The 25184-nt window shown below is 41.2% G+C and overlaps 3 protein-coding genes across 13 annotated transcripts; 2 read left to right on the top strand and 1 right to left on the bottom strand.

The window, feature by feature from the left end:
- Positions 1–338: 338 nt before the first annotated feature.
- LOC127069347 (uncharacterized) lies at positions 339–16528 on the top strand. Of its 8 annotated transcripts, XM_051006263.1 has the most exons (7): positions 339–932; positions 7622–7714; positions 7786–8470; positions 8575–9068; positions 9657–9958; positions 10128–10383; positions 11158–16528. In XM_051006263.1, the coding sequence occupies exons 4-7, from the start codon at positions 8808–8810 to the stop codon at positions 13582–13584; spliced, it is 3246 nt and encodes a 1081-aa protein (XP_050862220.1). In that variant the 5' UTR covers positions 339–932; positions 7622–7714; positions 7786–8470; positions 8575–8807; the 3' UTR covers positions 13585–16528. The 8 variants fall into 8 exon arrangements, with proteins under 8 accessions (XP_050862220.1, XP_050862217.1, XP_050862213.1 ...); XM_051006260.1 differs by lacking the exons at positions 7622–7714; positions 7786–8470 and adding an exon at positions 1612–1715; XM_051006256.1 differs by lacking the exons at positions 7622–7714; positions 7786–8470 and adding an exon at positions 1526–1715.
- Positions 16529–18699: 2171 nt separating this feature from the next.
- LOC127069364 (UV excision repair protein RAD23 homolog B) lies at positions 18700–21114 on the bottom strand. Of its 2 annotated transcripts, XM_051006316.1 has the most exons (7): positions 20912–21114; positions 20760–20832; positions 20229–20385; positions 19797–19967; positions 19316–19647; positions 18906–19223; positions 18700–18805 (listed from the first exon to the last, which is right to left on the bottom strand). In XM_051006316.1, exons 1-6 carry the CDS (start codon positions 20975–20977, stop codon positions 18952–18954), a joined length of 1071 nt encoding a protein of 356 aa, XP_050862273.1. In that variant the 5' UTR covers positions 20978–21114; the 3' UTR covers positions 18700–18805; positions 18906–18951. The 2 variants fall into 2 exon arrangements, with proteins under 2 accessions (XP_050862273.1, XP_050862272.1); XM_051006315.1 differs by having other exon boundaries at positions 18700–19223.
- A 164-nt stretch (positions 21115–21278) lies between these two features.
- Positions 21279–24907, top strand: LOC127069355 (zinc finger protein 182-like). 3 transcript variants are annotated; one of them, XR_007783526.1, is made up of 7 exons: positions 21284–21902; positions 22017–22348; positions 22411–22762; positions 22841–23008; positions 23127–23294; positions 23379–24356; positions 24495–24907. XR_007783526.1 is itself a non-coding variant. In XM_051006294.1 (6 exons), exons 1-6 carry the CDS (start codon positions 21743–21745, stop codon positions 24293–24295), a joined length of 2097 nt encoding a protein of 698 aa, XP_050862251.1. In that variant the 5' UTR covers positions 21284–21742; the 3' UTR covers positions 24296–24907. The 3 variants fall into 3 exon arrangements, 2 of the variants coding, with proteins under 2 accessions (XP_050862252.1, XP_050862251.1); XM_051006294.1 differs by having other exon boundaries at positions 23379–24907; XM_051006295.1 differs by lacking the exon at positions 22841–23008 and having other exon boundaries at positions 21279–21902; positions 23379–24907.
- Positions 24908–25184: the final 277 nt, after the last annotated feature.

Here is a 25184-nt window from a genome sequence, read left to right as displayed (position 1 = left end):
AGCGTCGATAGCAGTGGACAGGATCCAGGATTTACGATCGAGATTCTTCTCCGGATTCTTTCGAGTCACTCTCCTTTCCTTGAACTTCACTCTTTGACCCCTTCCATCTCACGATAGCGCACCCTACTCGCTTTTATCCGCATATCCTGCAGACTCTCTCTCTCTCTCTCTCCCTCCCACCCTCACGCAGCAGCAGCAGCAGCAGCAGCAGCCAGCAGCAGGAGGGTAAAAGCGGATCGATCGAAGACCGGCTCGCTCTCTTGCATAGTCCGTCAACTCGATTGCAACGAGTCGTTCTTTCTCGCTATTCGGACCGGAGAGAGAGTCGACTCTTGCGTCGACCGGTTCGACGATTGCGCACCACGTGGCTTCGGATTCGCGCCAGGCTCGGTACGCTTCCCTTCCTTCCTCTCTAACCCGATATCATCCAACCCTACCGCCAGCAAAGAGAACTCTCACCAGACGCACCCCGATACGCCCTCGTCGTCGACGTCGTTCTACTCCCTGTCCTCGTCCGTCCTCGTCCTTCCTCGTCCTTCCTCGTCCGTGCTCGCCCGTCCTCTCCCTCTTTCTCTCTCTCTCTCTCTCTCTCTCTCTTTCTCATCTATGCTACGAAACGATGCCTTCAGTCGACACGCGGCGTCGCGACGCGAATCAGCGATCTTCCTCCTATCGAGATTTTCTCACACCGGTGTGTTCTTCGAACGGTCTATCCGATAAATTTCTCATTTTCAACGTAAGAGATTCAATTCCTATCGTCCTTCGTTTCTCTGATACTTCGATTCCGAGAATTAACAGATAGATGTAACTACCGTTCGATAATTCCAACACGATTTGATATTTCATCTCTTCGACGACAAAGGAAGGGATTTATTTTAGATTCGTCGTGCCTTCGTGTATGATTATTGCGATGAGGAACAATTTTCTTTTCGGTAAGTCGCACGAACCGATTTTCGAACCGATCAACGAACCTTACGGCGTATCGTTTCTACTTCGTTTCTTTCTTCCGAGGAACGAATTACGTGGTCGGACATGTCGCGATGGGTTCAAGGATTTTTATTAATTTTTGCATGAAATTACTTATTTCGACGGTTCTCCTTAAGAAGCATTAAACTTTTAATTGATTTATTGTTGGCACCCAAAGGAATTAACGTCGACTTGGTAATTTTTAATTACCTCTCCATAGCAAGTTTTGTACAGTTTCCATTAGACGTTACACCCGCCTACGCTCTGCGTGAAAACTCTCGCGATTCGGTGACGCTTATTTACAGATCTCGCATACTCTTTCTTGTCTCGCACTCACGATTGTTATTCGGAGATAGAAGAGAGATAGAAGACGGATAACGGGGCGATCGCATTCACGGAACACGCGCGCATCGTTCCGTGCGATGCGGTGCTTTCAATCGCGTTTTTCTCCGATTTTTTCGCACATCCCCCTGTTATTCGTTTCGTCGTATTGTCCCCATAGTAACGCGCCGTTACGTCACAGACGATGCCATCCACTTTCCGAATGTTTCCAACATAGGTAAACGAAAATCCTTCGAAATAACACGATAGGGTGAATACACGAGAGCATAGACAAATACCTGTGGCTCGGTTTACATGCGAAAGCACGCGTTTTCGAGCTTCCAAGGATTTAGCGTGACCTGGCACGATCCATTCGACGGAAGGTTACGCTCTTCTGCCCTCACGTACGAAGATGGAAAAAAATAGAGGTAAATCATCCGGTTGATTGCTCTCGTGACTGGCTCAACTACGTAGGGACCAGAGATCTTTTATCGAGGATTTACGAAGCCGGATTAAAGAAATGAAAAAAGAAAGGAACGGAAAAGGTCCATCTTTTTTTTTCTTTCTTTTCGTAAAAATAAAAAATCTAATAAATACGCACGCTGCCAATGAGAAAAGAGAGTACTCGAACTCCCATCGCAATAAGATCCTTCCTTCGCGTTGGTTTCTATCTCTTTCTCCTTCGACCAGAGAGCTCGACCCTCGTGTATCTCCTTTCTAATTAATATTTATGCGACCTTGTTGTCGTTGAATATACGATAAACGGCACGCGATAAAGCTCGATAACAGAGGACTCCGTTTTACTACGTTGTCGATATACTACGTTACGTACCGTACACGGGCGTACGTATGCAAGATACGTACGTTTTCTCGACCACGAATGTCTCTCCCTATAATGACGTCCGAATCGATCTGTCGAACCGATTAATCCGCATTATAAACAAAATCACCGATCTGCGCAGCGAAGAAAGAATAGAGCAACAGACAGAGAGAAAGGTTCGAGGATGTAGAATAGACGTACGTTGTCTATGGTTAATCCAAACCGAAGGAACGTGACTTCGTTAATTATGAACGCATGTTACGTGCTACCCCCCAAGGAGCGAGCTCCGGTCAACCAGTGGCAATAACATTGAATTTCATCTCCCCATATCGTCCGTGCTTCGACGTAAAAATATCATCTATTTCAAGTACGTAATATCGTAAACAAATTTTTACGCTGAGAAAAATAACTACGACTAATAAGATCTATCGTCTGGTCTCATTTGATTCGATCGTATAAAATATATTCGAAACATGTCGATAGAAGAAATTGATCACGATCGTTTTTTCCTTTAATCATCTTTTTTTATCATTACAAGATATTGAATATTTGTTTTATCATTGCTTTAAGAAAATTTATTTCAATATATTTTAAAAAGAGAGACCGCGCGAAATGTTTTATCGCGTTTCGTGACGCTTGCATCGATAGTGACAAGCACATCTCCATAGAAATCCATTTGCTAGGATATGGGAGAGACCGATATTCCTTGATTCGAAGCATCGACGATTTTAGAGAGACACTTTCAAAGTTTTATGATGCGCCAGCTGGTATAGCTCGATTTTACTTTTCTCTCGGTCTCTAAGAAAAACATTGAAAACACTCCGAGTTGCGATAAAAGTTATCCAAAGTTGACAACTTTTATCGTACTTTTATCATTATTATTATTATATTGTTATCGTTGTCGTTGTTGTCATTATTATTATTATTATTATTACTACCACTACTACTACTATTATTATTATTATTATATAAAAGTTTCGAAACGCAGTCATTCAGCGATCTAGTATATCACACAAAGTATAAAATCGTCCTCATAAATCGCTTCATAAGCGAAGCTCGAAAGAATTTATCCTCGAGGACACCGTTCAATAGTTATAGAGGGTATTGCTCTGCTATAAACCCAAATACTATTCCTGGTACGTTCCAAACTTATTGTTAGGCTTTTACGCGCGTAGTAAACAATCTTTCGTGTCAACGAACGGTCATAGTCATTATCTTATTTTTTCTTCGTAGATTTTCTTTCTTCGTTATTGCATCGCATGACTGTTTCTCTCTTTCTCTCTCTCTCTCTCTCTCACTCTCTCGCACTCGATACCACTGTGCACGATTCGCTATGGAATATTTTCAAAGCGTTCTCCTATTTACGATTAATTGCTCAGAAAGACGAGGTAGTAGTGGTTAGTAAATCACAACCGCAAATGCACGTGCACGAGTTCACCTTCTCTCTATTGACCTACCCGAGTGACTACCGTTCGAATCAATGAATGAAACGCTATCTACGTCTATACGCTTACATTCGTGTGATTCGATCATAATATGTAGTGGAAACCAAACATCGTGAATCATCTTGAGAGTATTTTGACAAGTTTGTGAAAATTAACCAAAAATAAAAGCTTTGTTAAAAACCTCGTACATTTATTATTCACAAATAAAATTCGTTTGCATTCATGCATACATACATACGCATACATATATATACATGTATATACGTATATACAAATATATATACATACACACACGCGTACATACACGCACGCACGCATATAATGAAAAGATCCAATTTGTTGAACGGTTTATCTCATTTCTAGCAGTTGATCCAGATAAAGGATTCGAAAGCTTAAAATATTTTTCCATGGAATCATCCTTCTTCGGATTGCGCCCAAGCATCAAGTAATTCCCTCTCAAAAAGGATTTCGGGGTAGACTGAGAGAAAAGTAGGATTGAAGAAGAAGGATAAAGAGAGTAAGAGGAGAAGGAAATGTCGATTACGTAACTTCGTAGAGGAAATAGACGCAGTGCAGGTGCTTTTCAAGGTTCTCCGACCTTTCCCCGATGTTTCTTTCCGTTTCTTTCTTCTCCCTTAACTCTTCCCCGTTGCAATCTTTTCTCTCGACGTATCGTCCCTGAACATGTGACGACCCCGAGAAAAAAATCAAGTGGGTGGATCGACGCGTGTTTCTTGCTACGAGTAACGTAAATACCGTTACGAAGAAAAATAGAAAAGAAAAGACGAAGCAAAATATCGTGGTTTAACGACATAACGTTATTAGGTAATAACACTCGATCGATCGGCTATCGCGTAAAATTTCACTACGTACAACGCTCGTATTCCCTTTGACGAGTACTATTACATGTCACCGATACGTCAAAAAAAAAAAGAAAAGAAAAGAAAAAAGGAAAAGAAGAGAAAAGAGAAAAAGAGAAAAATAGTTTTCAAAGTTCCATAATCTATCGTTAACGATTAGAAAACATCCTTCGTTTTATACGTAGGTTTATACTTAGGTACGCAGAGACACGTAGATGCGAATTCAATGCTCGAATGATGTTCGCCGTTGTACGAAGAACAATAATACATCTAAATGTACATTCGCCACTTAAGAAATGAATAATATTATTTCGGCCAGTGTATCCAGGTCAATTAAACAAATATCGCGTCGGATTTATACGAGCTTATTTATAAGAGCTCGTTATGCTCGCTGCTGCTTTTCGCTTTAACTTGTGCTTTTTTGCGTAAGCCATGCGTTAACCATGTGTGTCAGGGCTAAATCGGACGTAGTCCGTAAGCTTTGCACGTTGCCTACGGCCACGATTATCCCTTAGATCGTTTTTCTCCTCTCTCTCTCTCTCTCTCAATCTCTCTTCCCTTCGCGAGTTTCAGCAAGTTCGAGGATGTAATTAATAATGCAATACTTTCAAATTTACGACGTGCAGCGTGCCATTCCGAGATTCGCGCGAGTTGAAGGAGAAAAAAGTATCTTGAAACCAAGATCGATCGACGGCGAATGTTTAATATAATATTATAGGGTTTGTTAGCTCCCTTTTATCGCGATCATCGCACAAAGAGAAGTTTCAGGTGAGGGAAGAGAAAATTGAATTCGTTCTCTCAGAACGACAAAGAACGGGACTTTCTCCCTTTTTGTATCGTCCGATATTCAAACGCCACACCCAACCCCGACGCAGCATGTAAATCGTATTGATCTAGGAGAGAACAGACGAAAGTATCGCAGTTTAAGAGTATTTACGCTTTATACTGCCAACTCAAGAAACGAATGAACGCCAGCCGTCGCGACCACTTTATCAATTGCCATCGTCCTGGAAACAGAGAAAAAAAAGAAGCGAAAAAAATATTTGTACGCAAAAAGTAGCCAGATGTTCGTGGCAATTTGGTGCTCGGCCAAATCGTTAGCATTCCTCGTAGGCTCGAACGTCCTACGATCCCATACGCGCGAGCGCAAAATCATTCGCTCGACCGTGATTGATAATATTTATAAACGTTCTTTCGAGTTTCGTCGATCACTCGATGTACGAAAAAAATTGGATAAAAAATCTTTGCTCGATAGCACTCGAGCAAAGGATATCCACGCGCTCGTATTAACTGGAAATTAGTAGGAGTTAACTAGGCGTCGATTATCGATCCCGATCATCGGCGTCGAAACTTAACACCCTTCTCAATCCCGGCAAAGTAGGTAATCGAGTTCGAATGGATATCGCGATGAGAAAATTTAGCGTTCGCCTCATGACTGGCAACGATTAAATCGATCGATCTCCCACTCGTGCTTTTACGCCCACGGACGAAGCGAAAGAAAAAGTAAAAGAAACACTTTCTATCTGATACTTTGTATAGAAGCGTAAGAACTGTAAAGAAATAACGGACATTTATTCCGTTACCGCGAGGTCATTTCAATAAGAAAAATCTAGGAGAAATAGTATCGGCAGACTTGGCAAAGTTAAAAGCGCCGTTCGAAGCTTCTTCGTCGCGAAATCAACGGCGCGTGGGAAAAGGCAGGAGTTGACCGTGACCGGCGTAGACGACGCGTCAAAGTCGGAGCCAGAGACGAGACGGTGTCGAGTACAAGTGCAGGGTCAAAGCGACCGAGGCAAGTCGCCAACAATTTTTCGGACCTTCGAACTCATTTTTGTCCATCGAGATTCGGGTCCCTTCCTTGCTATAGATAAGCGCTCGATTATCAAGAATCGTAAGTGAAATTCAACGATAGCGCACGAGAGAGAATACAATTCGTAATTATTCATAAATAATATCGTCAAAGATTTGGAAAGATTTTTCGTTTAAGGATGCAATCCGTTCGATGGTTATTTTTAAATACGTAACGAAGCAACGGAGATAAAGAGAGCGACGTAACGTTGTACCTTGAAGCGAAATCAATATTTTGCGTAGCGGAAAGGTTCAACGCACGCGAGAGAACCCTTAAATATACCCTCAAGGTACCGCCGCGCCGATGCGGGCTATCTCCATCGACCTAGAAAAAAAGCATCGTCCCGCATCTGCAAAGAGGGAACGTGTTTGTCGCGTTCGAGTAACACGCGTGCCCACGTTGCTCTTTCACTTTCGCGTTATAAGACTATTCTTAGGGGAATCTTAAACGAGAGAATTCTTTTGATTTACCCAAGTACTTGGCACAATGGGAATAGGAGAGAGTCAACGAGTCGACGACGCGCGGCTCATTTTCTTATTACGAAGTTTATAAAGCACTCTCAGGCCTCTTTTCTTTCTTCCGTAACAACGAGGAAGAGTCTGTCTCGAGATATACTGCGTACGTATCCGGTTAGTTCTACGAAACATCCGACCATTTTAGGTCAACGATGCCGAAACGGGAATTCCTTAGGAAATTCCACAAGGATCGATATCCACGAAAGGCAGGATTAATTAACGTTTCGCGTTCTGGATTCTGACCTTAACGAATAAGTTAAACTTTATTACTTTGTTAACTAGACTGCGATCGGAACGCCGTCTTTCAAATTTATTTCATCGTCCATTTATTTATAGACAGTCAGTCGGTCAGATGCTCGAGACGAAAGAGAGAAAGAGTATCGACTACTCGTTAGCGCGCTAGAATATGAATTTCACGTTTCGCGCTTTGCCATTCCCCCACCCTCTTTTTTTCTTTTTTCTATTCGCTCGATACGTCGCAATTTATTGACACGTCGTCAGAAAAATATATCCCCGCGTCAAAGGTATCTCCATATTTCACGATAAGGATTCCAATTCGATTTCACGTTAGACCGATAGAACATGCCTGACAAATCTGTCGATCGATTTGAAGCATTGTTAGACTACTTCGCCGTACGAACAAGACGTTTCAATCGATATCTATCAACATCCGATAAAAACAAAAAACACAAACAGAATGCAGTTGAGAAAGTTGGTTCGTTCAAGTTTATCCATAAGTACGATCCGATTATTATCCAGAGATTAAACAAAACTCGCACCGAAGAAAACTTCGTTTTCCGATTTTTCGCTCTAATAATGATTCACCGATATTACATTTTTCTTAGAATTCCCCTGTGGACCATCGCGTGGACCTCGACTTGCAACGAAAAGATCAAATTTAAAGTCTTTTCTCAAAGGAATGATTTCAAAATAATCGAGTAATACTCTATTTTCAATTTCCGATCCATTTTTCTCATTTAAATGAAATATACGATCTATTTATCCAAAGTTTCAGAACAACAATCGCATTTCTCAACGTACTTGCTGCGTACCGCTGGCGAAAGACGTTTCTCCGGTTATTTTCGAGCAGTTATTAAACGTCAAACTGTCGATTCTTAAGAGGCGCATCATCGACGAGTCATCGATATTAGACAACTAGGTGTATTAAGTAATTTATAATGTTCGCCGAGAAACTCGATCGAACTTTTCTCGTTTCTCGAAGCTTGTAGGACGTTATAATCGTTTAAAAGTTTCCACAATGGCGAGAAACATTTTCTAAAATTAAAGTAGGTACTAACTACGTTCTACGACGCCAACTCATCGGTACCGAACTGATTATTCAGAAAACTATCGAAGTCGAATGGAAAAAAAGAGACGCGATCGTCCGTCGATGAAAGTTTGTCCTCTTAAAGATGAAAAATAATTATACGACGCGTCGATAGGTGTCCTTAAGCGAAAAAGAAAGGAACAACGCGAAGACGCTTGCGTGAAGATCTTTGAAGAAAAAGAGAAAGATTTTCCTCGGAGTTGCACAAATCATTTGCAATATCACCGCGTGACGTTGTACCGAAGAGAGTTGGCAAACAAAATTCAAGGTTGAAATCGATTATATTCGATTTAACCAATGATCTCAAAATTACGAAGCGAGAATCTTGACGAAATGTATCGAAGAAGTGTACCCTTCGGCGAGAGAGGTCGAGCATAAATTATTAGCGATAACGTATTCAACTCTTAAACGGGTCGATTTGGTAAACGGACTTTTTCCTTTCTGACAAGCGCCTATCCACTCTGTTTTCAGCGGCGAACGTCGTTCGTTGACACCAGGGAGAAAAAAAATCATGGATCGTGCGAAGAGTACGTCCGGGTGGAGTAACTTTCAGGTTTCATCGATTCCGACGTTTTCGCTGGCGACGGCATGGCGTCATACGGAAGACACGTTTACGAAGCCAACTTGACTTGAAAGACGCGTGGGCGAGAAAAGAAGGGACGCGCACACACGTGAAGAGGAGCGACCGTCTCGAAGGAGCGACAATGTCAGCGATCGCTACGGAGTCGCTGGCTAGCACCGTTGCCGATGAATCGACGACCGCTCTCGTACCGACGGTGACCAGGATCGATACCAGACTGGACGTCAGTCCGATCTCGGTGGTACTCGCCGTCTCGATAGTTTGCATCCTCTCGCCGATAACCGTCACGGGAAATTCCATCATTTTAGCAGCCTTTTATAGGTACAAGAGACTTAGAACGGCCTCGAACTACCTTCTCGTGTCCTTGGCCGTTAGTGATTTTGGGGTGAGCCCGAAATTGACTTTCTCCTTCATTTTCAGGGCGTCGATCGTCGATGAGGATACGTGCGATCTAATGCAATACGTTCAAATAGAAAGACTTTTCAATTCGGACGAGGTACTCGGAGACAGACCGTTCCTTAAATTATGTATACATTGGCCGATCCATCGTCGGCGAGCTATGACGTCACGAACGAGTCTTATGGGGCTCGAATAGAAACGGTTTCGCTAACGCTCGGCGGACTGACAATCGATGAATTCGAGTACCGCTCGGGATACGCGGGTATACTCGGGATCGTGCGTGCCTTTCACGACTCAGAGTTCTCGCGTTTATTCGATTAACGAGATCTCGAGAAAATATGGCTTCTATAACTTTTCGTTAACCCGTAACGATTCGTTGATCTTTCCTTAATAAAGATTCGTTTGAATACATTCCGAGAAGAGAATTAGCAGTAGCAACGGGTGATACCCGGCCCGTTCTTCGGTAACGTTTCCATGAAAATAGAATTTCATCGACGATCGAAGCCGCTATCTCGTCGTCCAGCATGCAACGAATGCGAACCCGATACCTAATCGATATTTGCTTTTGACAAAGGTCGGAGTGTTCATGCCGTTTGGTATGCAGCTAGAACTCTCTGGTCCGCCAGAAAACGGTACGTCGACGCTGTGCATCCTTCCGTATTGCATCGTGATCGCACTTTGCAGCGTGAGCGTGCTAGTTACGGTGGCGATAGCGGTAGATCGTTTGACGTCGTTGGCACAGCCATTGAGATATAAGAACATCATCACTCACAGCAGCATCGAAAAGTATATCGCCGTTTTTTGGATCTACGCGATCTGCGTTGGACTCTCGCCTTTGATCTACGCTCGAATCACGGGTCTGGCGGAAACGCATAGGTATTGTCATTCGCGATAATCGTCGAGTCTCTTAGAAGCAACGTCGAATAAGATTTACTACCACCTACGATATCTAGTTGTAGTCGTAGAGAATTTACGTGGGAGGGAAGGAAGGAGGCGGAGGGGGATGGGGGTTCGGAGAGAGAGATTAATTCACTTTACGTCATAGCGGAGGTTGTAGGTTCGGAGCAGCCGTCTTGCCGCCTGTAAGAGTCTTCCTGGTCGTAGCAGTTTGGGCGCCGAGCGCTCTCGTACTTCTTGGTTGCTACGTGTACGTCTACCTGGTGGCACGCGCTCATGCACGTGCCATTTACACGGTAGAACTATCGTTCCGGCATCAAACGCAAACCATGGCTTTGCCTCGCTACGGTCAAACGTTGGCCGTAACGGTCGGAGCCTTTTTCATCCTTTGGCTTCCGTTTCAAGTGAGTAAATATACCTTCTCTCTTTTCGTACCTTAAAAGTGCTAGAAACCGATCATCCGTCTCGAGCACAGGGTTCTATCGTCGTATATACTTGGCGTAACGCGTCGCGTCGTGCTTCCGTAAAGTATAAGAACGTGTCGCAAATCGTGCGACGATCGCCGCGCTATATCCGCCGTAGCAACAGCCGTCTAAAATCTCCGATCCGATCTCCGTCAACGACCGCAAGAAAGATCCATGCGCGATAGACGCGCATCTCTTAGGAGCGCAGCCATCGAGAAACGAAGTTAGCTACTCCCCCGATATGCCGGAGAAACGACGTTACGTCTCGTTAGATCTTTTTCTATACGACCTCGAGAAAGGAAGGCGCGACGCTTTATGCAGCGAATTTCCATACGATATTTCCGACGTACTTCGAAACGATTACATTTTGGAATCTTTTTATCGTCCTTTCTCGGATCGAACGAGTTTTTTTTTTCTTTTTGTTCTCTTTTTTTTCTCCGTTCTCCTCTTCCTCCCCTTCGGAATCCTTCTTACGAACCGAAACTTTCGTCCATCCGTAATGGCCGATCCGAAGCAAAACGGACAAAAAAGGAAGGAAAAAGAAAAAGAGAGTAAGGAAACGGGAGTCCTCGCGCGTCAGGAACGATCGACTCGCTCGCTCCGAACGATATCCGAATACGATGATACGCGTTCGACGAGCGAAAGAACGCCGTATCTAAAGAGAAATATGCAAATACGATCTCGTCCCGAATCTCGTATTTCGTCCCGTTTCAGACCTGCATGCTGCTCGACATCTTCTACGACACCAATTTCCTTTCGGAATGGGCGGTCGTGTGGTTGGGTCTGCCGATTCTCTCTCACAGCGGAGCGAATCCTTGGATTTATGCCTTTCATCACGGTGAGATGCGAACAGCGGCCGGAAAAATAGCGGAGGACTTGGTCGCTTTGTTCGGCGTTACGCCTAGCCGATACGGCGGATGCTCGCCCGCGAGGCGCGCCTCGAATACCAATCTCGAGTTGGCCGAGGTGAACAACGGCAACGACCTTAGGAGACAACGCGTCGAAAATTGCTTCGCGGCCAAGCGACGGAGCAGCAACACCCTTTGCTCGAGCAAACGTTGCTTGGACGCGTCCGGAAGGCAGGCGGACATTTCGCCGGAGAGAAACGAGGCCGATCGTAGCTCGTCCTCGAAATATTATCCGAACGAGATAGTCGGGGAGGACATCGAGGACCTGAGGAAAATGTTGGATCCGAAATATATAATAGATCGGAATCACGTCATAGACTCGAATCACAACGTCGACAAGATCAAAAATCTCAAGTACCTGCTCGATCCGACGTTCGGCAAGATAAGACACCTGAGACGTCTAAACCGCAAGAGACTCCTGAGCAAGAACTTTTCGAAGAAATGGTCCGAGCCCAAGTTCATATCCTATCAGAATTTAAATTCCGACTGCGGCTCTAACAGAAAATTTCTTCGGTTCAACGCCATGTCCGACTCGGCGTTGAACGCGAACAGTCCCGTCGTCGAGTGCCGATCGAAGGACGTCGACGCGACGGCGAAGGACGCGGACACGGACGAGCGAGGAAATTCGAATCTATCGTCGATGTCCTATCCGAACATAAGGACGGCCAGCGGAAACGCGTCCGACGTCAACTCGAGAGCGTTCGCCGCTAACGAGAACGACGGTTCGGAGCTCGTTCACAGATACTCCGTGCAGAATTTAAGCGACGACGGATTCGACGTACGACCCTCCACCGTCCCCCAGTTCTCGGATCGACGTCGAGCCGAGGACCGAACGACGAGGAACGTTTATTCGCGAGCCCGAGCGCGGGCACGATTCGATCTTGCCGGCAACACGGACGTACGTATTCACAGCTACTCGTCCCTGTCCACGGCCGAAAACTCGGCGAAGCGCGGCCTCCTGGACGATCCGAGGGGTAGATTGTCGACGAAGAGCACGAACCTCGTCGGCAAGAAGCTACCCAATCTGGCGTGTTTCGGGCCGAAACAACGCCGCGCGGCCCCGGAGGACCCGTCGAAGAAGGACAAACTCGAAACCGAGCCGTCGCCCCGTCGATCCTCGCGAGCTAATCGGACAACGATACAACGAATGATACACTCGGAATCGGTAAGTCGAATCGAGCCAAGCCACGCGTTCTTCCGAAGTTCGAAGCTCGCCGAGGGATTAACGATTCCGATTATACACTCGGAACCGCCCAGTCCTTTGGAGCCGGCTCCTTTGTCAACGTCGCGAGAGGAACACCTCGAGGGTTTCAACGTCGGCCTCGCGACGTGGAACAAGGGCGAACTCGAGTCGAGTCGAAATCGAAAGAGTCCCGTAAGACATTCGGATCCCACGTTGCCGTCGGTATCGTTCCACGTCGAGGACTTTAGCGAGCCTCTCGAACCGACCGATCTCTCGGGCAAGGAGACGCCGCCAGACGCAACCGAGATACGACCGGAAACGACTGCGAGAGAACCGAAACGATCGCTCGAAGCTATTCTCGGAAAACGCTTGGGAAGATCGAGGGACGATAAATCGGCCGAGCCGATATTCGGCGAGCACGACTCGACGAGATTCGACTCGAGACGGCCGTCCGACTCGAAGTGGTCGGAATCGTCGAAGAGCCAAGAAATTCTGTCGCGCGTCAACGAGCGCCAAGCCGTTCCCTCGTCCTCTTACTCGGTGAACGACTTTCAAACGTGCAACAGCGGCAGCGACTTGAACGATCCGACGTCCTTGGATCCGTTCATGTGTCCCGAGCCGCTGACCTCCTCGTTACGCGAATCCTTCTTCGACGCACCCTCGGCGCCCGACTCGGACGTTTTCACGTCCTTCGAGGAAAACGACACGGCCGACTTTTCCTCGGGGACCGATCCGATCCGGAACGACTCGTCTCCCGTCTACAACTCCGTATCCGCGATCGACCTAAAGAGCCTCTCGATCGCTTGCGAACAGAGCAAGTCGACCGAGTCCGTGTTTCGCGGCAAACGTACCGAGGACGGTTCTTGCGCGATCTTACGTCTGGAATCGTCGCCGTCGGTGCATCGTGCCATGATTCGAGTGCGATCGTACAAGGACGCGAGGAAAACGATTCGTTTGGCCCCATTGGCCGTACCGACTCCTACCGACCTTTCCACGCCCACCTTCGAGCTCGTCTCGGAAACGAAAACGGACGAGGCCGTATTGGTCTAGTCTAGCGGACTGTAACCTTTATACGACACGGCCGTACCACTGGCGCCTATCGGCCAAAGAGAGGGCCAAGAGGAACGTCGAGACGCGTGCGTTTCTTCGAGGTTCTCGCGATCGGATTTCGCGAGAAGATCGAGAAGCCCTGGTACGTTTCCTTTCGCTCGAAGGGATACAGAGTAACCCGTCTAATCGGACGACGACGTCTTAACGAGCGATAATAAAATATATCCCAAGTGCATAGCTTCGTTGAGCGTAGCGCAATCGCCGTGCCAAGCGAGTCAAAGGGACGTCTCGCTTTTAAATCCATGCGATTACCGATCTAATCACCGCTTGTGTACCTGAACGAAATCGTCGAAGAGATCGGAGAGAAAGAACGGAACGATCGAGCGTCCAAGTGGGACGAAGGGAAAACGAAAGGACGCAGCGACGTACGAAAGCGTTTCGCAGGGATAAATAAATTAGCGACGAGAACGAAACGTCGAGGGATTGACGACGAACGTTGACGTTGCGATAGATACTAGCCGATTTTGCGCGAGCGTAGTCGTCCTCTTTGAAGTCATTCGACGAGGAATTTTTATGTTTCGCTAGATGGTAATTCCGCTAGACGGTAAGTAACGACGCGTTCGTTCTCTCGAGGGACCGATCGAAACGCGCGTCGTGTAAATAGACAGAACGTTGATCGATATATCGAACGAATACTTTGCTAATTCTTTACTCGCCGAACGAGTTCGGTGCGCGTGTTGGTGTGCGACGGAAGGTCTACGCTTCCGACGAAACCGATTTGGGAACGCGTTTGAGAATGTTGCGGAAGAGAAATGCAACGTACCTTAAACGCGCGAATAGAAAACGTCTGTAGAATAGAAGGGGCGCAAGGACCAAAAGAAGATTATATTTTTAAATACTACTTGTATCGCTTCGTCGCGATCCTTATGACGCTTAAAGTATTTCGGAGAAGCATCTCCTCGTAACATCCCGCATCGTGCTGTCGCGCTATTTCCATTTGACGTTACTATCTTACGTTGAACGGATCGTCACGAAAGAGGAAGAAGAAGAGGAGGAGAAAGAAGAAGAAGGGAAGAAGAACGATACTCTCTTTACGCGTAAATAACCAAGGGAATTCTAAATAGGTACCACCTACGTACGTCTTTTTCGTTACAATCGTTCGTTTGGTGTGCGCTCGCGTACCGAAAGAGTGCCTCGGGCTTGGTTCTCCGTTCGAAAACAAGTTACGAAAACTTACGAGTTCTTCCCCCATCCTAAAAGACTTTGATCCAAGATTATCAAATAGAATGTGCATCCGAGTTGCGTCTTTGCGAGTGACAACTCTGAAAGGTAACACGAATGAGTGCAAACTCGCTGTAAATAGGTACGAACGGTATCCTAACCCCAGTGTTGCTCGAAGGTACTCGTGTTTCAGTACCTACTTATATACAAGTATAGGTACTCTCGGCGAAACTTCCCGGAGAGGCATAAAAATAGGTGTACTTACTTTCGTTTCGCGTAACGATCTCGATGACAAAGACTCCTCGAGTACTTTTACTGGAAAAAAAATTCGTTCCTTCGTTACACTCCTTGCCTTTACCGTTCGTACACGATCGATTTTATCGTGCGATCGAATTTAAAAATCATTTTGCTCAACGCGCGCTTACCGACTATGCTATGATAAACGAAGTTCAACCTATCGTCCCCGTGTCTTCCATCTAATACTATTAAAGATAAGTCGCTTCGGGTAATACCGTTTCGAATAGTCGACGAGAGTGCATCGCGGTAACGTATCGGGTAAAAGTAACTAGTCGAGAATAGTTCGAGGAGATTAAGCGAGTACCCCGTGTCTTACCTATACGTGTATATATTAGATGCGCAGTTCCTAGTACTTTATGAAGCAGTTTGATACGGTGCTATTTCAAATGTCGCACGATTCGATCGGAATCATCGCCACGTAATGATCTTAATTGCGTACGTGCATTTTCCAAAGACTCTCCATATTACGTGATGTACTGTATTACGTAAAATTCTATCAATCTAAAAAAATACCGTACCCCATCCGGCTGCTTCCTACGAACGATCGATCGTTAAAGAACGAAACGATATATCGCGCCGGATCGACGACAGCCGTTTCCAATTTGATCGATATTTCCATTCGATCAACGTTCGTGCGAGTATTTATTTAATTCGATATTAGTCAACACTGGAGTTTGTTATACCTGAGAAGAAATAAACGTATGCCTGTGCTATGTGTGAACCCACTCGCGTAAAGACAAATAATTCTTTATGTTTACGTAATAAAAAAAAAGAAAAGTAAGAGAACGATAGAAAAAAATCTAACATTAATTTATTACAACAAAATATATCACGATACTACGAAGACAAATGCGCTTAGTATTTATTTCGTTTTTCTTACACACATCCCGCAACAAATTCTACGATAATCGATTTACTACCGACTTTCGGTCGAATAGTGGTTTAACGTGCAAGTGGTACTTAGCCGTAGCCAACCTCTTTCCCTTGCACGATCGAGTTTCGTCGCTCCGTCGCGAGATGACGGCACCTGTATACCCCGATGAACCTTACCCCGAGGATAACGCAGAGTACGCAGGAATCGGTATTACGTCGGTATTATTCACCGCGGATACATTGTCGATTGTAGCGAAGATTATAAACGAACGATATAGTTGAAAACAATTTTTCATCCTACGAAGGAAGTAAAAAATTGTGACTTAAGAAATTGATGAATAATTTTCGATTAACGATCAAACGTACGAAATTAGTTTAGACGTACGTTAAAAGAAAAATTTAGTATATTTCCTATCTACGAGATGGCTCGAACGTAACGACGACGACGTCACCCTCTGTCCGATGATAACAAATGTGATAATACGTGGACGTGCGATCGGTGTCGAATCGGTCTCTGTGATATTCCTGCTTGTCTAATATTTTGCAACGTGAAGTCAGTTAGCAGTGATTTATAAACATGATCTTCAGCGTCTGCCATTTCTGAATTTTTTTTTTTATATTAATTCATTTTTATTTGCAGATGTCTAAGTTGACAGAATGGCTTACGTATACTAGTGTACCTTTAGGTGTATGGCTAGCAGTGATCACTGGATATATAAATCTTTCTTATGCCACGGAATGGCAAGAAATATTTCTATTCCTACCGCTTATCGCTTTACTTGTATTCGGTTTTTATGCGGCCAGTGTCGTCTTATACAGGACGTTTACGTTCAATGATTGCAACGTGGAAGCAGCTGAACTCAAAAAAGTATATAATCTTTTTGCCCTATGATTGTTCATAGGACGCTTATACGTTGGATCGATTAATGTTATTGCAATATTATTCAAATTCCAGGAAATAGAAGAAGCTAAAAAAGATTTGCGTACGAAAGGTATTTTCTCTTGAACAAAGTGAATATATTTTTATACTCTGTTGTTAAGCGTACACCATGAATATACAGTTTTGAACGAGCCATCTAAGGTTTCTCTATTCTATTGATATTTTCATTATTTAAGCGATTAATCGATTCGTCAAGTTTTTATTGACAAATGCGTCCTTGCAACTGCGCTGCGTTTAAACGAAAAAAGATATGTAACTCTGCGAGAAGATAATATTTGTAATTATTTTTTCTAATAAATGAAGATACATTTATTTATGCTTTTAAGTATTACAAACATATTGAAAACAGTGAAAAAAAAAAAGAAACAAGGTTCTGCTGCTTCAAAGTGTCTCTAGACCTATGAATGAAGTATAGAATAAGTTGTTTTTATACATTATTTTCTAAATTTTTTCAAGATAATATAATTGCTTTATGATTTACTGGTAAATGAAAATACAGTACTATTATATACCATTTACTTGAGGACAATCTCCTCAACGTTGTTATAATATATTTTCAAAGAATTCGTATGTGTGTTACACATACCCATGCACGCACGCACACACGCACGCACGCACGCACGCACGCCCGCCAGAGATACATACACGTACGAGTATGTACTTAGTTACAAATAACGAATCCTTACGTACGCACGTATGCATAGAAGAGAAAGATAAAACTGAAATATCAAAGTTAACAAGCAGATAAATTTTAGCGACCATATCGAAGCATTTCGTTATAGAGAGAACTTTTATTTTTTACTCTTCACTTTTCCGTAAAAGCTTTCATCGAGTTTAGTCTAATTGTTGCGATCGCTGACTATAAATCACGCTGTATCTACAATTCCTATATGTTTCTCTCGCAAAACCGTATATCATAAAAATCTGCAAATTTTATACTCACAGAGTTATCTATGCATATGAAATATTATCAATATGTTTAGTATTTTCATGAAAACAATATTTTTTAAGAAAGAAATTCTTAACAAAGAGGTTTGATGCACGTATACGTATCAATTAAAATTTCTTCGTTATATTTCTTCAACGCTAGAAACTGTGTTATAATAATCCTTTGATGCACATTTAATGGATCGACTTGTTAAATTTCTCTTTGATGTGCAACTATCTTTTTTATTTTCGTTTAAAAAATACAAGATCGCTTTTTTTTGTCTTTTTTTTGTTTCTTTTTCTTTTTTCTTTGTTTTTCTTTTCTTTTCTTTTCTTTTTTTTTTATACATACGCAAATGTACACACATATACAAGTACTAATTCCGATTGTATATGGATGCACTTATCATTTTTTTTTCTTTTTTCTCTTTTTTTTTTTTTTTTTACATCAGAAAGTCCATCAAGTGCACAAAGTACATCAATGAACTAGAGATACATATGTATAGCCCTTCCGTGCACACGCACAAATTATTTACTTTTAAATGCACGCACGAAAGGATACCTTTATTTATTTATTGTTATTTACCGATCTATAACTACCCTTAGTTTTGAATGTATAAATACAATAAAGTAAACGTACATTCTATGAACAGACTACAAATGTTACGTGGACTTTCTTACGTAAAAATAGTATTAATTTGCTCCAGACGGTGAAGAAGCAAAGATTCATTATCATACGACTGTTACGATCTATAAGTATGAATGTATCGATACAAGCTCCAAATGATTCTTTTATAGCCTGCAATATTGATGTGTTTTAGGTGAAATCCATCATGGACATAGCACAACAAATAGAATTTTATATCAGTGTGTAATTTTAGATTTGTTGCATTTCCAGCCATTTTGATACATTGATGAATATATCACATAAAATTTAGCTTGTTGGTATACATGTCAATTCTCCTGTATATAATGAATAAAATATCCTAAACATGTACGTATATTTACAAACAAAGCAATCGTAATTACTGTGAAAATAAGTGGTTATGATGTAATTACCCACCCTTTCTCAGTCCATTGATATTTCAAACTCATACATATGTATAACTTCAGTCATCGAGATTTTGAGATAGCAAAAAGTTAGCAGCAAGATTCTCATTTTTTTCACATGCGAAGTAAGCTTGTACAACTAGATGTTCTGGAAATCCTAATGCCGTCAACCTATCAATAGCCTCTCTGTCTTGCGGTGTTAACTGAATCATTTCAACAGCCGCCCGCGTACTAGATCCACCACCTGAAAGACCACCTGAAGCGGCCGCAGATGCTACCGCTGCTGCAGATACAGGCATAACTCGTGCGCCTGTACCACCAGTTGTTTCTACTGCATTAAAAAGATTCACTTGTGTGAGCATCCATTTATAAAGTTCACATCGATATACTTGCCAAATTTTTGTTTTTTTTTAACGAACGAACCTGGCTCATTCAGCATACGTATAAATGCTTCCTGATTCTGTGAAATGTGCTGTAAAAGGGCAGGATTAGTTTGTCCTATTTGCTGGAGCACGGTATTTAAAAGTTGAGGATTTTGTTGAATAACTTGGCGCATTTGTTGAAACTGTGGTTGCATTCGTAGGAACGCTAAAGGGTCTTGACCTTGGTCTTGAAGTTGTTCTTGCGCCTCGGCTGGATCCTCCAATGGATCCTCGAACAGTTGCGCAGGTATACCTGTCAGAAGATATTCAACCGCCCTATCCGGATTGTTGAAGCTCGCTCGTAAAGCCTGTTCAACTTGTTCTCGCTCGTATCTAATGAAAGTGAAGTTAATTGAAAATACAAAATGCGCTTTTCCGTCTTCCGCTTACATAGATATTTTTCTTTTCTTTCTTTTTTCTCTCTCTTTTCTTTTTCTTTTTTCTTTTTTCTTTTTCTAATCCTATTTCATTTTTTCACTTACCCCATATCCATGATATTGTTTACCATTGTATTGTATTCTTCACCCATCAGCAAGGCACTCTCGGCTTGTCCTCCAGCAGCTGCCGGTTCCGTTACTGTAGATTCTTGCACGTTTGTAGACGGTTGAGATACAGTTTGACCGCTAGGATTTGTACTAGGTGGTGGTGCTGAGCTATGGCAAAAGATAAATACCATGAACTCGCCTGAAGTATCTCAAGAATAACATTTTTTTTTTCTCATTCGCAACTGTAATATAAATATTTACATTTAAAACAATTTATTCGAGGTTTAATAACCTTGTGACTTGTCCAAGACCCTTATTACCTTTTTAAAATATCATTCATAGACAATAGTTATATACTTTTCTTTTTCTATCTCGCTCTTTTAAAAACACACTTTCGACATATTCGTAAACTGTTATTTCTGTGAATACCTGGTAGTTGTGTCTTCCTTATTGTCGCTTTCAACATTGTGCTCTTCGCTAGCAGCTGAACCACTACCAGCTTTAGGTTTTGTAATCATAAGAACTATAAATTTCTTTTCATCGATATTATACTCCGTGAGTGGTTTGTCATCTATTAATATTTTGCCTGAAAAAATTACGTGTATATTTCAATATCGCATAAATATATCGCATGAATATATGCAATAATATACGTATAAAAAGTACGTGTATCGCGTATATTGATCTCTGAAGAAATATCGGAGAGACGAGTGTTGGAAACGATTCGTAGAAAGGTAGAAAAAAAAAAGAAGAAAGAAAAGAACTTTCAAACTTAACCTGCAATAGCTCATATGCGATATGAATCGTTGAAACAAAATTAATTACGCGCACATTTTATGTCAATATGTGAAACTTTTCATAATAATATATATATAACGGATTATTGAAAACCATACAAGCATAGTCGCAAATGTTATAAATTTGGATGAGAAGAAAGTGAGGTTATGGGCTTGAATTTACCAGCATATATTAACTTTTGATGTTCGGTAGGAAAGCCTTCTTGAGTCTCGATATGTTTCTTAAGTTCCCTTACCTGCAAAGTAACATATAATTTTTCTAATCAACTGAAACCGAAGCTAGATGAAATTCAATATCATTACATTTTCACTCACCGTTTCGGATGGGTCAATTTCTACCGTAAAAGTTTGTTGCTGTAAATTTTTCAGAGTTATAATCATATTGCAGAATTTTTAAAGAAACAATTTCCCACTCAATGATAAAGTGAAGTTCGAGAATCTCCTTCAACAAGAATAAAACGAAGTTTTGGCTGAAATCTTTTTAGTGATGAGTCGGCACTGCTTTAAGCAGCTCAAAGATACATAATCCGTGGTATAACGCGAGAGGAACAACGCACTATCGTATGAATTTATGAGCATTTCCTTTGATTCCAACTCGAAAAGAGATAATGCCTAGATGGCAGCATTTACTTTATTTTCCCTAATTCAACGCATATTTGCTGTTCGCCGCTGGCACACGTTACACACACGCACACACGCGCGCGCGCGCGCGTTTAAAAAGTTATTTCTTCGTTTGTAAATAAAGCCGTGCTGACAAAAGATCATTTTTATTGAACTAACTCTCTTAGTTCAATTAATCAAAAGAAAATATCTTCGTAAAGACTAAGAAAAAAATTTTAAATCGCGCTTTTCCCGCGGAATTTATCTACGATTGCTGCGTGCACTGTCCAAAAGAAAAGGTTACGTTGTATTTCGTTCGTACGAGTTTCCAATATGAGTACAGTTTCGAAATTATTGATTAAACAATGTGAACGTTTAAAACATATACTTTGTTCACGTATATTAAAATTGTGAAAATAATAATTGGATATAAAGTAGCAACATGCAAGAAAGAAATACATCGTTTCTATTAAAGAAAGAAAATGTCTGATAAAATGTCATCTGGCATGTGACATTTTATTATGTGAGTGGGGAAAAATAATTACAATGAGCGAAGAATGTCCAAATTGCCGACAAATTACGAATACCTCAGATTCAAGACTCGTAAAAGATAGTTGTGGTCACACCAAATGCAGAATGTGTCTTCTGTACGAAGAACAAGGATGTAAAACTTGCCGTGATCTTCCACAAACCAGTGGAAACTTTGGTAAAAAATTTCTCTCTCTTTCCTTATTTATGCTTTCCTTAGTTACTAATATATGATAGAAAAGTAATAAACTTTACAAAAAATAATAAAATTGATTAATGGTTATTTTTACAGTCGAATTAACGAATGACAATCATGTAAATACAGAAAGTTCTGTAATCGGAGAAGAAATAATCTTACCTTTAGAGCTTGTTATTAATAAAAATTCAAAGTGTATCTATAAAGATACTTTCGATAGTAAAAAAGATGCGTACGAATCGTCAACCGTAAATACCGACAACGAGAAAAACTCGATTAAAATGTACATTCCTAAGATAGAATCTTGCGACCTAAGTTCAAACGCGCAAATGCGTTTAAATAATGAGAACAATTTGGTATCTCAATCGGCAGATGCTTTTAACGATGTTCAGACTTCTATAGCAACAAGAGTAAACGTTAGAAACACGGTAAGTAAACTCATTAATGTCGTTATAATATGTATAATAATAAATATTTCAATATAATGTAGAAACCAAAGTTAGACCCTATTGAGTTTGTTGACAAAGGACCGTTAAAGGATAAGCACTTAAAATCTTCCAATAGAAGTCATATATCGGTAATACCTGGAACTCCGGAGAGGTACAAGTGCAATGCTTGCAACAAAATATTTCGAAACAAAAAAGGCAAATGTTACCATGACGCGTGCGTAACTGGGATCAAGCCTTATCAATGTACCTTCTGCGACAGAAGTTTCGTTAAAAGGTCTCATTTTGAATATCACGAAAGAGTTCACAGCGGATATAAACCGTACAAGTGTGGCATATGCGAGAAAGCATTTCCTCAACAAAACAAATTAAATAGACATATGCATTCGCATAACAGTAAGCATTAATTTGGCATATTGCATCTTTTTTTATTTTTCTTCGAGTCTTTCTTTTTAATGTAACGATATATTGTAGAAGAAAAGCAATTTATATGCCCTAAATGTAAAAAGAGATACAGTAAGCAAGAAGATTTGAAAAACCATTTGAATAGTCATAACAATTCTGTTGTCTATACCTGCAAAGTCTGTGGAAAATCTTTCTGCGTTTTGACAAATTTGAAACGTCATATGAGAACGCATACTAGTGAGTCCGACGATTATCTCTTGGCATTATCTTACCATAAAGCATATTATTTAAAAACGATATTTTTATAACAATTACGCAAATGCATTTTATTATTGTATCGTAACATTATTATCAGATGAACGACCGTACGTATGCGACCAATGCAGTAAGAGCTTTAAAGATAAATCTTTGCTAATACGTCACAAGCGAACTCATCAAAAAGACAGGCCTTTCTCGTGCGCGCATTGCAATAGAGTGTTCTTGTCCAAGAGTGAATTAAGGCGTCATTTGGCGGTACATACAGGTATATCCTTCGTAAAAATTTATTAAAAACAGAAAAAAATAAAGAAATAGAATAAATCATTGATATCTTGTGTAATTTTCTTAGATGACAAACCATTTTCCTGCGAGTACTGTCAAACCGTCTTCAGGAGGAAAGATAATTTGAATCGTCACATTAGGCATCATCATACAGAAACTTCAACAGTCGAAATGAATAAGTTACAAAATCTCAGAGAAGATGCAAATAAAAAGGTATTAAAATCGAAACAAACTAGCACAAAACACAAGCAAAAAGGAAGAAAGGTGGAAAGAACGACGTCCGATGTTATACTAAAATCTCCTAATAAAGTTTCGATAGGTGTCACAAATTCTCACGAACAAATTAACTCTAGATTAGATCCAATGGGTAACATTACACCAGTCATAAGAACTACCACCGAGCTAAGTAACGCCGTACCTGTTATTAATGGTCCTATTTGTATTAGAAAGCCAGAGGATAAGACTGAAAGTAACAAGAAAACCTTTACGTATACAGAACCAATACCGCTCGCCGAGGCTGTCGTTATAAACAGAAGAATCGAAGAGAAGTTGTATCCTCAGAATATGTCCCGTCATAATTATTTTTTGTGCAATTATCTGAATCATTCTGACAAGCAACAGCATGCAGCAACACCTTCGTCGATGCGCGCTGCTAATCACTGTATAAAAGTCAATTATTCCAATCTCAATGGTTTATCCTCCGAAACGACAACGGCGACCGAAGCTACTTTTCTATGCCAAACTCCAGAATCGAGTAATTTAAATTTGGAAAAAGACTCGATAATACAACACAAAATTTCCAAAGAAAAGTCTGTCGGTTGCGACGATATAAAGGCACCCGAAATTACTACGTTAAAAAAAACTAATGATCTGTTCGTTGAAGTAATTGGCCTTAAAGATTGCAATTCGATTGATACCAAGGAAGAAAAACAAGAACAAGCAAATTGCGTTTCTACCATAAAAAAGACGTATGGTAGATCCTGAGTTAAAAAAGAAAAAGTATATTTTTACGTAATAAACAAGGTTTCTTTTTTAAAGGAAAAAAGTGAGTGGTTGAACAAGATTGAAATACGATACAGAGTAACTAGTATTACAAATTTATGTGTTTTCTAGTAATCTTATTATTCCAATATATTCATATAAGAAATGCATCTCTTTCTTATCAATTTATTGCACATTACAGTTGAAACAAGGATTTGCCATGGAATTGCGTAACTTATCCATTTGTACATACTAAAGTTATGTCCGTACGCGCTAAAGCTACATCGTCCAGATTAAATGTATTTGAAAACGTGTATCGAGATGTAGAGACGATAATTGTACAGATAAACGATACATACCTAAGAATGTATGACTTATTTAACAAAAAAAAAGAATAATAATAATAATAATAATAATAATAATAATAATAATGATAATAATAAATAAATAAATAAGTAAATAAATAAAAAAGAAAGAGAAATAGAAAGAAAAAACAATGTTACCGCTCCAAAATAAGATTTAAGAGTTACGATAGATTTTGAAAAATTCGCACAGATTTAACGAATAACGCTTGAGACGAAAAGTGGGAGAATAAACTGCAAAAAGAGAAGACAATTGATTAATCCTTCATTTCTCAGTCCTTTCGTATATCATAGACTCTTTTATAAAGAAAACTTCTGTAGTGAAATGAAAAAACACTTTAGTTGGTATTTGGTTTTTGATTTATCGTAGTAGTGTGCCAAGTTAGTCTTTCCTGATAAAATTTAATAACTATCTGAGGACAAATGACGTTAGCTTCTCTCGCAGGTACTAAATCCGATTCCTCTGTTCCTTTCCTATATGAATAAAATCTTATGTATAACATTTATTATCTGGTCACACTTTTCTTTCT

Source organism: Vespula vulgaris, chromosome 15 (assembly GCF_905475345.1).
Source record: "Vespula vulgaris chromosome 15, iyVesVulg1.1, whole genome shotgun sequence".
Taxonomy (NCBI): domain Eukaryota; kingdom Metazoa; phylum Arthropoda; class Insecta; order Hymenoptera; family Vespidae; genus Vespula; species Vespula vulgaris.
The sequence above is the reverse complement of the archived record's forward strand: the minus strand, read 5'-3'. Positions and strand labels throughout refer to the sequence as shown.

Bases quoted from the DNA above. Each gene is read 5' to 3' on its own strand.
- LOC127069347 (XM_051006259.1), top strand. From the start codon at position 8,808: ATGTCAGCGATCGCTACGGAGTCGCTGGCTAGCACCGTTGCCGATGAA. The intron at 9,069-9,656 runs GTGAGCCCGAAA...CTTTTGACAAAG, and splicing joins TGGCCGTTAGTGATTTTGGG to GTCGGAGTGTTCATGCCGTT. The intron at 9,959-10,127 runs GTATTGTCATTC...TTTACGTCATAG, and splicing joins GGTCTGGCGGAAACGCATAG to CGGAGGTTGTAGGTTCGGAG.
- LOC127069355 (XM_051006294.1), top strand. From the start codon at position 21,743: ATGAGCGAAGAATGTCCAAATTGCCGACAAATTACGAATACCTCAGAT. The intron at 21,903-22,016 runs GTAAAAAATTTC...TTATTTTTACAG, and splicing joins ACAAACCAGTGGAAACTTTG to TCGAATTAACGAATGACAAT. The intron at 23,009-23,126 runs GTGAGTCCGACG...CATTATTATCAG, and splicing joins TCATATGAGAACGCATACTA to ATGAACGACCGTACGTATGC.
- LOC127069364 (XM_051006315.1), bottom strand. From the start codon at position 20,977: ATGATTATAACTCTGAAAAATTTACAGCAACAAACTTTTACGGTAGAA. The intron at 20,386-20,759 runs GTAAATTCAAGC...TAATTTTTTCAG, and splicing joins TCAAAAGTTAATATATGCTG to GCAAAATATTAATAGATGAC. The intron at 19,968-20,228 runs GTATTCACAGAA...CTTTTGCCATAG, and splicing joins AAGGAAGACACAACTACCAG to CTCAGCACCACCACCTAGTA.